Here is a 14,050-nt window from a genome sequence, read left to right on the forward strand (position 1 = left end):
TCGGCTAGGTCCTGGCAGATCACTGTCAGTACATACATGCAGTGGTTTAAACGACCGCTGCGTGTGTGTAAATCTGCCGGCCGCCTCCCGCTCAGCTCTGTATACATACCTCCTCGCTCCACGGGGTCCCGGCGTCCTGCTCTCACGCCCGGCCAATCAGTGTTTTGCCCTGCCGCAGCCACTGATTGGCCGGGCGGGAGAGCAGGACGCCGGGACCCTGTGGAGCGAGGACACGTAATGTATACAGAGCAGAGTGGGAGGCGGCCGGCCGCCATCAGAAGGGGTTAAGCGGCCGGCAGATTTACATACACGCAGCGGTCGTTCAGACCGCTGCGTGTATGTACTGACAGTGATCTGCCAGGACCTAGCCGACTCGATAGGTGTGAAGGCACCCTAAACGGACCCTAATGCTGGGTTTACACGAAACGATAATTGGCCCAATCGTACGATTAACGATGTCGGAGAAACATTTTTTTTTTTTTTTTCATAACGATCAGCGTTTAGACGGTATGATATATCATACGGAAAAATCGTTTTGCGATCGCGCGCCCGCAGCCCAGCGCCGCTCTGATCTCCGCAGCGGGGGTGGCGATCGACCCTCGCGCAACGACTGTTTACACGGAACGATCTGCGAATTTTTTGCGGGCGACCAACGATGATTTAGGAATCAGACAGGAGTGGTGGTATGTGGACACCAGCAATAGAGCCGGGGAGGTAAGTGTTATGTTTTTTCACCCACCCCCTCTGCAGCAGTTTTGAGCGGGGAATAAAAAGAGCCCTTGCCTGTCATTCTCCTTTAAATGGCTGACCATGTAATGCAATGACAGTTCAAATCCACCAAATTGGGAGCCAATCAGAGAGCAGCTTTTCAGTTTGTCTCCTTTTTATGACATCAATATATCCCAATATCAACTGGGTTTATCTTAAGACTGCTGCATAAGAGAATAAAAGAACTTTGTTATACTAAACCCACTTTCAATACACTATCAGGCTATATTATTTCCACCAAACCAGGAGTGGTTTGAAACACAGTATTCTATTCTGGGCAAATCTTTCCATTATAATTTTGCTCTGTGACTTCCACTCCTGATTTTGGGTGGAAAAAAAAAAAAAAAAAAAAAACCTGACAAACGCTATGTGTGAACATAGCCTTAAAGGGATATTCCCAATGTTTATCCCCTATCCATTAATTAAAAAAGGCAAAGAAAAAGTGTTGAGGGAGCACACAGTGATTGCTTTGCCAATGCTTCAGTCTCTTCGAGGCGTCAGAATATTGCAGACTGATCACAGGGTTATCATATAGGTGATAGGAAGGGAGACTATAGGATTACACAATGCTCTGGTGCACACGTGTCATATTGGTGAGGAAATAAATACTGTATTTAGGGACAGGAGAACCCATACAAAGCTAAAGGCAACAAGTAATCTGTCTGCTTCTATTGTTAGGTTAAATGCAAATATAACCCAGATTAAAGGGTTAACATCTGATAGATCCTTGCTGGAAGTCAGTCACTTTGTGCACGAGCTGTATAATACTACACGGCCCAGATGTGTACAGATGCTGCGGACGTGATATGGCAGACACATTAATCAGCAATATGAGAGCTATACACAGCAACTGGCTCATCACCATAGAGAGTAAGCGTGTGTGGTCCCTTACCCGATGAAAGATACTGCTGGCATTACAGGTCAGGAGAACACAACAACTCTGGATTTCTGCTGAATATTTCCACACTTTTCACCCCATTTATTATTGCCGTCATAGATGCCGATTAGCCCGATTCTATGGGGTAACCAGCGTCCTGCATCTCCACTGCCAAGGAATAGGCTCAGGACAAGTGGCACGTCCAGCGTACTGAATGTGTGCTCTTATTAAAAACAATAAGCACACTGTGTACATTTTATGGCATGCCAAACTTGCTGAAAAACTCGTCATGAACTGGCCTTAGGCTCCGTTCACATGGAGCAAAACTGACGGAATTCCCTGACATGTCCATTCTTCATTATGACAGGGAGGCTGGCGGGGTTCTCTGCCGCAGAATCTCGCCAGTTTTGCCCTGTGTGAACGGAGCCTTACAGATTAGCCATCCTGATGTGTCCCTTTTAGTACATCCTTGCACTCTAAGTAAAACAAGTCAAAAACAACAGAGATGATCCAGACTACACAGTCAGTCACACAGTTACAGTGAAGGAATAGTCCAGACTACATGGCCATTATATATTCAATGTGGAGGGGAAAATCCAGACTACATGGCCATTATATAGTTATTCTAGAGGGGGTTGTCCAGACCCAACCAGGTAGACTGCTGTTATGGGGGTAGTGTTGCACGATGCACCGAAATATCGATACTACTATCGATATTCCGGGCCGAAAAACGGTTCGATACCAGGATTTCCTGGTATCAATACTTTATGTTAAACTGCGCTATTATGCAGTTTAACATAAAGTATAGCGCAGAGAACACGGCCGGCAGCTATATGAGCGCCGGCCGTGTTCTCTGTGTGCCGCCCCCTGCTCCCACCTGTCATCTCCTCGGCGCGCGCACCCTCTTCCCCCATCGGCGCCAAATTCAAATAGCCGGCACATAGCTATTGCTAGTGCCGGCTATGTAACTATATAGATGCCGCTGTCACACTGACAGCGGCATTACGCCCCTCCTGAGCCCGCTCCATATACAGCGGGGGTCGGCTACTGTGTGCAGCAGACCCCGGCTGCTAATGACTGCGGGCAGAGCAGGGTCACGGGCTGGAGAGGGAGAGCGGTGTCCGGGAGAGAGAAGGCTGGAGCAGGGGTCGGCAGGAGATGCAGCCACTACATCTGCACCGGACTATGAGGTGGTGGGGGTGGCAGGAGTGTGAGGAGGCGGGAGGCCGGGGCCGGCAGGAGACTCCGGAGCAGACACAATGTGGGGGGTTTACAGTCGGCCTGACTCTGACTAGGGAGGGGGAGGGGGGCTGTAACCTGCAGATCACAGACAAATCCAGGTCACCGGTAAGCATGCCCTGACACCAGGAATAGTAAAACTACAGCCCCCATCATCCCCCCTGCTGGCTGGTGTGTGTTATGTGGCTACAACCCCCATCACCCTCTGATTGTTAAAGTGTTACATGGCTACAACCCCCATCACCCTCTGATTGTTAAAGTGTTACATGACTACAACCCCCATCCTCCCCGATAGCAGTTGTGTGTTACATGACTACAACCCCCATCCTCCCACCTGATAGCAGTTGTGTGTTAAATGACTACAACCCCCATCCTCCCCCTGATAGCAGGTGTGTGTTACATGACTACAACCCCCATCCTCCCCCCGATAGCAGTTGTGTGTTACATGACTACAACCCCCATCCCTGGCAGCTGAAGTGTTATTGTCCATACTACCTGTCACCTTCCTGATCACGCACGATAAACCGAGCAAGTGCAGAAACCACCCAATTCAGTACCCCATAAAAAGATGGTACTAAATAAAACTACAGATCACAGCGCAAAAAATGCCCCTCACCCCCCCAGCCAGACAGGCGAAGAGATAAAAAAAAAAGTGAGTCAGAGTTGGGCAAGTTTTTATTTATTTTAAATAATGGGGACTTTATTTTTAAAGTTATAAAATTAGGGAACATAAATTGGTTCGTACTGACCTGAAACTGGGGGAGGGGGGGGGGGTCATTTCTATTCTAATGGTTTTTTTTTTCTTAAATATAATTTTTTAAGTATCGAATTGGTATCGAGCATTGAAAAAAAAAAAAAAAGTTGGTATCGGTATCAAACTCAAAATTCTGGTATCGTGAAATCACTATATGGGGGTCCGCCACAGAATACAGCCGATATAGGTAATTCACTACAAGTTACACAGGTGACAGTGGTCCCTCAACATAAGATATTAATTGGTTCCAGGACAACCATTGTATGTTAAAAATCAATTGTATGTTCAGACCAAACATGGTGAACCACGTTTTTACGTACGCTAAGAGGGGGAAAAAAAAAAACCATCCGTTTTGATCTTTTTTTTTTTTTTTAATGATGGAAAAGCAGATCCAACCAGATTGCATTCATTTTTTTCATAAAACATATTTGTTAAATGGAGTGCAAACCCAGCCTTGAGGAAAAATAAGCAGGTAACTAACATGAATAAAGCAAGTCTCTGCATGCAACTTTCAGAAAGAGGACGTCAGAGGAAGTGTATTGATTGCACAAAACAGCTGTCACAAGATTTGATCTAATGAAGGACAAGTTTTATCAGGTGAGTGCACTCTCATTTCTTCATTACATTTGGATGTCCATAGACTTTGTTGTTTCCGAGAAAAGCACCCGCGTATATACCCAGAAAGTCCACTGCACCCCCCCCACCACCACTCTGTACACTGATAGTGCCCACTGCTATTTGCCTTGTTCTGAGAGACATTCAGAAAGACCTACTAAAGACTGTAGATTACTTTCTATGTAGAAGATTGGAGCATTTGCAGGGTCCTGTACAGATCACAAAGAGTCCTAGAAAAATAAAATTAAACCACCCTCATTTGGTGCCCAAAGGAGCAACTCATCCTGGCACAGGTAAAGAGCAGTCTTGGACATGTAGTATCACACTGTACTATAGAGAGAAGATACCAGACACACACAGCAGTACAGGACATGTAGTATCACATTGTACTATAGAGAGGAGATACCAGACACAGCAGTACAGGACATGTAGTATCACAATAAACTGTAGAGAGGAGATACTACATGTCCTGTACTGCTGTGTCTAGTATCTCCTCTCTATAGTGTACTACATGTCCTGTACTGCTGTGTCTAGTATTACACTGTAATATAGAGAGGAGATACCAGACACACACAGCAGTACAGGACATGTAGTATCACACTGTACTGTAGGTAGAGGTGATACTAGACAATCAACCAGTGCAGGCACCTCGATAATACTGGGGTTGACCAGTAAAATGTCCACTTCTATTGGTCGATCATCTGATCCTGACTGTCAGTAGCATTGTATGTTGATTCTGGTGTCAAGTTACAAGCAGAAAAAATTGTAACCTGAGGGGTCATAATTCGTTCCGGGACGGTGCTTGTAATCCAAATCCACTTTTAAACCAAAGCAAATTTTCCCATAAGAAATAATTGAAATGCAGACAATTGGTTCCACCCCCCCCCCCCAAAATAATTATTTTATATTCTGAACAACATGTAAAACAAATGAAACATTTATAAACAACTGAATATGTCATATTATAAGTTACTGTACAGTACATCAATCAGCATGTGGAGTATAATGTATTGTAACTGCATAAACCTGAAAAAAAGAGCAGCAGTTTGTAGATACAGGATGGAACTGCAGATCCCCATAATGCAGTAGGGTAGTACAACAGGCTAGAATAAAGAAGTAGGGCTGCTGTCAGAGGTCTGTGTGGTCACATGACAGCAATGGAGAACGGGGTGTGTTCAGCAAGGACCAATCAGGACTGACAGACTGCAGGGAGCAGGAATGAATGAGCAGGGCAGATGTGGGCACATACATGCAGCGCTCTCTGTCTGCTATGGAGAGATTACCTCCATAGTCCTGTCCCCTAATGCAAGCCCCAGCCTGAAGTGGATCTTCTATGATTTAGAAGGTGAGGGAGACTTCCTGGGTCAGAGTACAGGGCTGTAGACCCCGCTATGCAGACCATGCCCCTCACCCGGTCTCGCTTCCGTGTGTGTGTGTGTGTGTGTGTGTGTGTATGTGTGTGTGTATGTGTATATATATATATATATATATATATATAAATAGAAACCTACAGTGATGCCCCCTTATATTTCTTCATCACTTCCTGACAAAATTACCAAACCACCAGTCATCCAAGCGCTATAGAGTTCTGTATAGAATGTATAATATAAACCCTGCACACTCTCCCATCACTCACAGGCAGGAAGCCAGGCCCCTTGTGTTGGGTGCTTGTTCCCAGACCTGCTCAGCTGTGTTGTACAAGGTAAACATCCAGAAGCTTTATATAGGCAAACAATAGGCGTAATACAGACTTCAGACATAAACAGGCTATGTGCTGCCCATTACTGTTCAGTCCCCCTGCAACCTTTACACTGAAGGCATTAAGATATTGATCCGTATTGACTGCTTCTAGTATGTGTGACAGCTTGTCTTCATGATGTGACTTAACTGAGCGGTAACAATTGCCCAAAAGACTGCTAATTTATGTGGTCAATAAAAGATAGGGTCTCAGCGAGGCAGATATGCAATATCATTTGAATCCTCTGCTGCCAAATCGAACACGTTCCGCTATTAATTGTGCTAACCACGGCTCGGAGGAGGGCCCGCTCACAAGTAGATCTGTGGTACATTCTTATGGCCAAAACATAAAAATATCCACTTATTATTGGCAGAAGGGTGGGGTTGTCGAGGAGGAACCCACCTTCATGAGTTGTGCCTTGTTTTGTAGTTGAATTCAAGACCATTTACTTAAATAAGTTTTCTGGGGCTTTAATATTCATGGCCTACTCATAAGACAAGAAATCAATATAGGGCTGGTGGTGTTACAACTCCCCATACCTCCAATGATCAGCTAACTGAAGGAGCTGGGCAAGTGCTGTCTTCGGCACAGCGCCATACACATTGTTGTGGCAGTACTTGGTACTGCACTTCTGAAGTGAATGGTATCGGGTTAGGGTCCTATTGAACGGGCAGATCATAAACTGTACACGCGTGTTGATCTAGTAGATCGGCGCTCGTTTACTGAGCAATTAAAATGGTCGACTATCGGGGAGCAAAGGCTGCACGGGCATCGTTAACAATATCCATGCAGTCCTTGCCTTTAGTGTAAAATAATAATTATTAACTCACCTTACCAGGTTCCCTGGTGTCCTCAGGCCTTTCCCGATCTCTGCAGCTCTGCACTCAGTTCCTGTCTCTGCACTGGCAGAGACAGACAGGTCACCGGCCGCTCAGCCAATCACTGGCTGCAGCCAGTCTGGGCCGGTGATCGGAACAGAAAGCAGAGCTGCAGACACTGGGAAAGGCCCAAAGACACCAGGGAACATTGTAAGGCGAGTTAATACTTTTATTGTATACTACAGACAGGCGCGCATCACATTTTACACGTAGCGATGCGCACCTGACGATTTTAAGTCTGGGCCTCAAAGAAACAATCAGCTGATGATAGAGAGCGATCAGCTGATGAAACTATTACACGGAGCGTTAATTGGCCTGATTCTGCAGATTATCGCTCCGTGTAATAGGGCCCTTAGGTGTAGTACCAGAGTCAGTTACTACAAAATGCACAGCACTGAGTTTGGTAATGAAGAAGCTTCAGTACTTGGTTCAGTCCCTTTAAAAAGGACTGATTCTAATGGAGCCGCGTCATAGAGGGCCGGCCGACCTTCAGTGCTTCAGCACGGACCCGTACCGCTAGATAGAACGGCGCCGTACACGGGAACCAGGACGCGGTTCGTAAAACGGACCGCGGCACCGGCTTCCCCATGACGGGGCCGATCTATCGGTGTGTTAAATTCAAGAGATCAATAATCCTTCCCTCCTCTTCTCCATCCACTGCAAATTATCAGGAAATTGTGACTTGTTGCATCAGACACAACCCTGTCTGTTCTATAGAGAGGGGAGGGGGGAGGAGGGAGTTAGTCGGCAGCAGAGAGCAGAGAACAAAGGATTACACAACAAGGAGGTGGGTGAGCGGTATTTAGAGGTCTGAGAGGTCAGTGCTGACTGTCAGAGGAGATAGCCAGGTGATTAACTGTAGATTAACTCTTTTTTTGTCCTGTTTTGGTGCCTCATCTCTCTCCACCCCTCCCCTCTCCATAAGCAAGCCATGAAGACAGGGGGGAGAGCTTCAAACTTTTATTTCATGATAAAAAAAATTTCAGCTAATAAACACAATTGCAAAAGTTTCTTAAAAATCGCCTGTACTATTGATTTTGGAAAAAAAAAAAATTAAACAACAGTGATTCTTTAAGCCTGCTGCCAGAAGTGGGACCTCCACCAATCTGGTATTTATGGCTATTTATAATGCAGTTTTGTGACAGTAATAACAATGATTGGTCTGGAGTCACAAAACTAGCTGACATATCTCCTGAAGGTGAGTAACCCCCCACGGCAGCAGCAGGGCCGTATTTACAGCTCCTGATGTCCTAGGCACTCAGACTGAATACACCCTATTAAAGGGGTTCACATTTGCACCAATTCTGAACTGTACAGATTTACCCCCATATCCCTATCTTGTACTGTTATGAAATAAAATATGAAGCCCCCTTTTAAGGCACAACAAGAAACAACTATGAATCTCTCCACTACTTTTAAACCACTTAAGTTCTCTCTAGTCTGGTTTCTTCTCTTACAGTAGGTTGTCTAAATCTAGATGTTTCCGGTGACTGTGAAAGGCCAGGAAAATTAGAGAAAATGCTGTAATGTTTAACATTGACTACATTACCCTTATTACGTAATAAAAGTGCACACACACACTCTCACACAAATATGACCAGAGACACACACATATACATTGGAGTTAATCATATGTTGCTGATTAAGGCGGAAATATTGATTTTGACTGGAGTCAATGTGACCCAGTGACATCAGAGATAGCACTATTGTTCACAAATAGAGACAGATGTATTGAAATCAAATACAGGGTCACTCACCTCCAAGTCTGGTCTATAGCGGTCCTCAAAAACTGCCATGGCTGCCAAAGATCCAGAGCCTGCAAAATAATTCATGACATTACTGGTTGTCAAGATCCAATGGCACAAAGTTCAATATACAGCGCAGGAGGCAGGGACAAAAAATATCAATAAAAAAACAGGAAAACCTGTCCCCAAAGCTCTTGTCCAAAAAAGTGTTTTTCCTCTCTTATTATTTTGATGAGATACAATTGTGTTGACACCAAGTATACTGAACATACTGTCTGGATACAGAATAAGTGCACATGTCTAAATGCCCTATTACACTGAGCAGTTATCTGCTGATTCAAGTAGATATTACTCCATGTAAGAAAGCCCACGATCAGCCGAGGAGTGGATTATCGTCTGATCGATTGTCATTCAATGTAACTGGCCGCAGACCGTGCATCGCTGTGTGTAATAGGTGATGGTAGACAACGTATGGCGCTGCGATTGATAAGTCTGAGGTGCCCACGAGAAGACCATGGCCCCAGTGTCAGAAATCAGACCCTTCTATGTGATACTGATGTCCAATAATAAAGATACTTCACCAACAAGTCCCTGAAAACTCCTTTATAGGGGAAGGTGTGGATCATGGCCATTTGCCATCAGCCAAGGAATAGACATATAGGGAAAGGAATTCTTTAAATGCGGTTAACCTAAATGTATAATGGACAATTTATCAACCCTCTCTAGTACAAACAAAGCATTTTTGGATCTAAAGGGATCCTTTTCAAGTTAGGCCCCGTTCACACTGAGCAAGAACGTTGGAGCGCTCCGCCGCAGAATCACACCGTGCTCAGTGTCTCACTGTGAGTGAAGGAGAGGGTGCACGCTCCTCCGCTGCCGCTCTCCACTCAAAGAAATGACATGTCATTCCTGTGAGCGGAGAGCGGCGGCAGCGGAGGAGTGCATGCCCTCTCCTTCACTCAAAGCAGGACACTGAGCACGGCTGGATTTAGACGTTCTTGCTCAGTGTGAACAGCGCCTATGGGTATATGCACACTGAGCAATTCTTGTGGATTCCGCGAGGAATGGAAGAGGAAAGATTTCAGCTTGAAATTCCTCTCTGTTTTTTGCTCGGACAGAATAGAAGCAGAATTTGAGCGGAATTTCTAGCAGAATTTAAGCCCCCTAGACTCCTATAGGACTCCTCTAGCGGAAATCACCAAAAGAATTGACAAGTCAATTCTTTGGGGGCGGGGTTGGTTTGACGCAGATTCCGTGCAGAAATTCCACCGTGTGCACTAATGCACGGAAATCCAATAGAAGCCTATGGGATCCAAGACTGCCAATTTTTAACAAATTAAAGAATTGCTCAGTATGAATATACCCTGACTGATGGAAGTTCCCCCACCCGTGTGTTCCTTCTATAATGGGATATAGAAAGGGATCTTTGGGACACAGCTAGGCTGCAAAGAAACTCTGTAAACTCATACCCCACAGTGAAAGCCAGAACAACAATGCAGAAGAAAAATCACATAGGTTCTTATATGTAATGTTATCAAGGTGTGTGCGACACCCAAATATACCTGCAAACCTGTACAGATCTGTCAATGTTGCGGAAAGGGGGCAGCTAACCAACAATACAAAGAGAGGTCTCCAGGATTTTTTTCTCTTTAAAAGGGACTCTGTAACCTCCATTTAGAATCCGCATCCTTTATCCTACTTAGAGATGACTTTAGTTTAAAGTTTCACTGTAGTCTTTTTTTTTTTTATTTTGTTGCAGAAATCAATAGTACAGGCGATTTTAAGAAATTTTGTAATTGGGTTTGTTAGGCAAATATGCCATTATCTGTATTCAAAAAGACTTTCCCCAGGTCCCCCTCCCCTCCTCTCCTTTCTCTCATTTACTGCTCATTATCAGGAAATCTCGACTCTTTTACGTCAGTCGGGCCCTGTCTGACCTTTGAAGTGGGGAAGGGGGAACGGAGAAAGGAGGTAAATTAGTTGCCAGCAGAGAACAAAGGATTACACAGCGGGACCTGTGTGAAAGCTGGTATTCAGAGGTCAGAGAGGTCAGTGCTGACTTCAGAGGAGATAGCCTGGTGATGTAGATGTAAATTAACTCTTTGTTATCCTGTTTTGGTGCCTCATCTCCCTCCACATCTCCCCTCTCCATAGAAAACAATGAAGACAGGGGGAGAACTTCAAACTGCTTTTTCAGGATAAAAATGCATTTTTCGGCTAAAAACCCCCCAGATTACAAAGTTTCTTAAAATCGCCTGTACTGTACTGTTTGGAGGAGAGTGGGTTGGAGTCCCTTTAAATGCAAGGTTAGTCTTGTATTTAATGGTCTCGTGACACCCATAAGGGCTGACCGAGTTGGGTCCCAAAAAGCCACATAAAATGGTTCCTATTGCTTTCTACTTAAATGTGACAACTTTTAATTCGATGTAAAATGTTGACCACTCTCTACTACCCTAAATGCCTTTAATGGGCAAAATATTACAAGACTACTACCATAACCTTTTTTTACCTAAAGAGTGAACATATTCTATAAAGAGAAAAAAAGAAAAAAAGACATGGTCGCACATCCACTATAACTGATTATCTGCTTCTCAGCTCTATTTAAAGGGTTGTTCACCAAAATTTTGGTGAACTGGTGCCAGAGATTTGTAATTTACTGCTATTAAAGGGGTAGTGCAGCGTTGAACATTTATTCACTAAATAACACACATTACAAAGTTATACAACTTTGTAATGTGTGTATTTAACTGAATGGCCCCCTTCCCCGTGTCCCCCCCACCCCAGAAGTGTGGTGTGGTACATTTACTGAATTGCTGTCAACCCCGGCTGCAATCTTGGGTCGACGACGGCAGACGACAAGAGGGACAGCTGAAGTGGTCCGGCTGGCCTCCCGAAGATGACGTCAACCCAAGATGGCGGCCGGGGTCGTCGGCAATGTGTGTTATCTAGTGAATAAATGTTAAATGCTGCACTACCCCTTTAAAAAAAAATCTCAAGTCTTCCAGTACTTAGCTGCTATATGTCCTGCAGGAAGTGGTGTATTCTTTCCAGTCTGACACAGTGCTCTCTGCTGCCACCTCTGCCCATGCCAGGAACTGTCCAGAGCAGTAGCAAATCCCCATAGACAACCTTTCCTGTTCTCCAGACTAGAAAGAATACACCACTTCCGGCAGGACATACAGCAACTGATAAGTACAGGAAGAAATACATTTCCGATTTTAGAAATAAATAAATTTCTGCCACCAGTGGTGAACTGCCCCTTTAATACCATCATCAGGAGTTATTTGCTCAAAGTGTACAAGCACTGCTTCAAGGTTCCCGATTTCTGTGGGTCACTAACCTAAATGGCGCTGTATGTCAACCGCCAAAGCAACAGTGCTGTACAGTCCCCTAACAGAGAGTATGGCTAATGCTCTTTGACCTACCTGAATCTAAGAAACTGAAATACGCACCAGGGTTATCATAGCCCAATCTTCATGCCAAACACTATATAAATAAAAAAGCAACTCAGCACCCTCAAGAATACTATTTCCAGCCTGTGTAATTCGTTTGGAAAAAAAAATAAAAATAAAATAAAAAATTTATATATATATATATATATATATATATATATATATATATATTATATATAAATAAAAAAATAAAAAATTAAATGTAAGATCCATTTCAGCCGACGCCATGGCAATGTAGCGGAATGCGGCTGCAATGGCGAGGAAATAAAGTTGTGTCTAATTTTTTATTCCAATTAAAAGATTCCTCTGGCATTTATTACTTTTTAACTTGTTTTGCATAGCTCTATCTATTTAGCTGGGTCACAGAGAGAGCTATATTTTCCATTTAGGATGATTTGTGTGCATCGCTTGACCACCTCAATGGTTTAACGCGAGGATAGAGGAGACGATTAAACTGTTTCAAATGAGGAGTCCTGCTGATTCCATCAAATCTGCAGAATGTATAATGGGAGGAGAGCCGCTGCCTGTGACAGCGCTCCCAGGATATACACACTAGCCCGGTCTCAACCATTTAAGGAGGCCCAATTAGAGATCAAATTTAAAGGGTAGGGACTGCAGATTTACAGACACAAATCAATGAGCGTGGTAATCCCAATGAATATGACAGATACTGCTGTTACAAGAGATCGCTGCGGTTTAGGATCATTACCCTTACAGAGGCTCATACATCACCGCTAAAGCCGGAGCAGGTTTTAACCGTGTACCCGGCGATGGCTTGTCCTACGTGTGGTGGGCAATGAGAGTCTATTATAGGTGGTGTTATTTATTCTGTGCATGACCGAAGGAGGCTTTGGGGAATTTTAAATGCATGTCCAGCAAAATCTATATCAACAAACCAGGCCGCCATTAACCTGTTCTCTGCCGGAGGGCTGGCGCGTCGCTGTGGTTAAGCAGGTTTTGCTTTATGGGTAATCGATAAACAGAGTAAAGGTTAGTTAAAAATGTATATCCACGCTGACTGATAACACGGTAACTGGATGAAAACGCCCAAGAGGCCTGACCGGAAAGGGTTAAATGAATAAAAGCATAAAGCTAAAAAAGTTACAGGAGCATTTCTCAGGGTTTCTAAGGCAAATACCCCCTAGAGCAGGGATGGGAAACCTTCGGCCCTCCAGCTGTTGCAAAACTACAACTCCCATGAAGCCTGGACAGCCAACGGAAATTGTAGTTTTGCAACAGCTGGAGGGAAGAAGGTTCCCCATCCCTGCCCTAGGGCATTTACATTAATGTACCCCCTAAATGTTGGACAAACCTGACTGCTTAGCCAGACTGGCCAACTGGTCTAATGTATATGGGGGACCTCTAAACTCCCTGCTGACAAATGACATTAGGGGAGAGAAAGGTTGGGAGTGTTGGATTTAAAGTGTACCTGTTGTTTAGTACAGGCGATTTTAAGAAACTTTGTAATTGGGTTTATTAGCGGAAAAATGCATTTTTATCATAAGAAAACAGTTTGAAGCTCTCCCCCTGTCTTCATGGCTGTGGAAAGGGGAGGGGTGTAGGGAGATGACTGAGGCACCAAAACAGGACAAAAAAAAAAAAAAGTTAGCCCAGCGATGTAGCTGTAAATTATCTCCTCTGAAGTCAGCACTGACACCTCTGAGCTCTTTCACACAGGTCCCGCTGTGTAATCCTTTGCTCTCTGCTGCCGACTAATCTCCCCCCTTCCTCCTCCCCTCCCCTCTCCATAGAACAGGCAGGGCACATCTGATGCAACAAGATATTTCCTGATAATGAGCAGTAAATGAGAGAGGAGGGGGGGGGGGGGGGTCCTGGGGAAAGTCTTTTTGAATGCAGGTAATGGCATATTTGCCTAATAAATCCAATTACAAAGTTTCTTAAAATCGCCTGGACTATTGATTTTTGCAAAAAAAAACCAAAAAAAAACACAAAACAAACAAACAAAAAAACACGACAGTGACAC

General features: G+C 44.4%; 1 protein-coding gene across 1 annotated transcript in view; it reads right to left on the reverse strand.

The window, feature by feature from the left end:
* Nucleotides 1-14,050, reverse strand: part of PSMB7 (proteasome 20S subunit beta 7) — a 54,372-nt gene that overhangs the window by 17,124 nt on the left and 23,198 nt on the right. The window contains exon 6 of the mRNA XM_069943872.1: nt 8,627-8,685. Within this exon, the coding sequence (XP_069799973.1) occupies nt 8,627-8,685 (59 nt within the window). The remainder of the gene's footprint in view (nt 1-8,626; nt 8,686-14,050) is intronic.

This window comes from Dendropsophus ebraccatus, chromosome 10 (genome assembly GCF_027789765.1).
Source record: "Dendropsophus ebraccatus isolate aDenEbr1 chromosome 10, aDenEbr1.pat, whole genome shotgun sequence".
In the NCBI taxonomy this organism is placed as follows: Eukaryota; Metazoa; Chordata; class Amphibia; order Anura; family Hylidae; genus Dendropsophus; species Dendropsophus ebraccatus.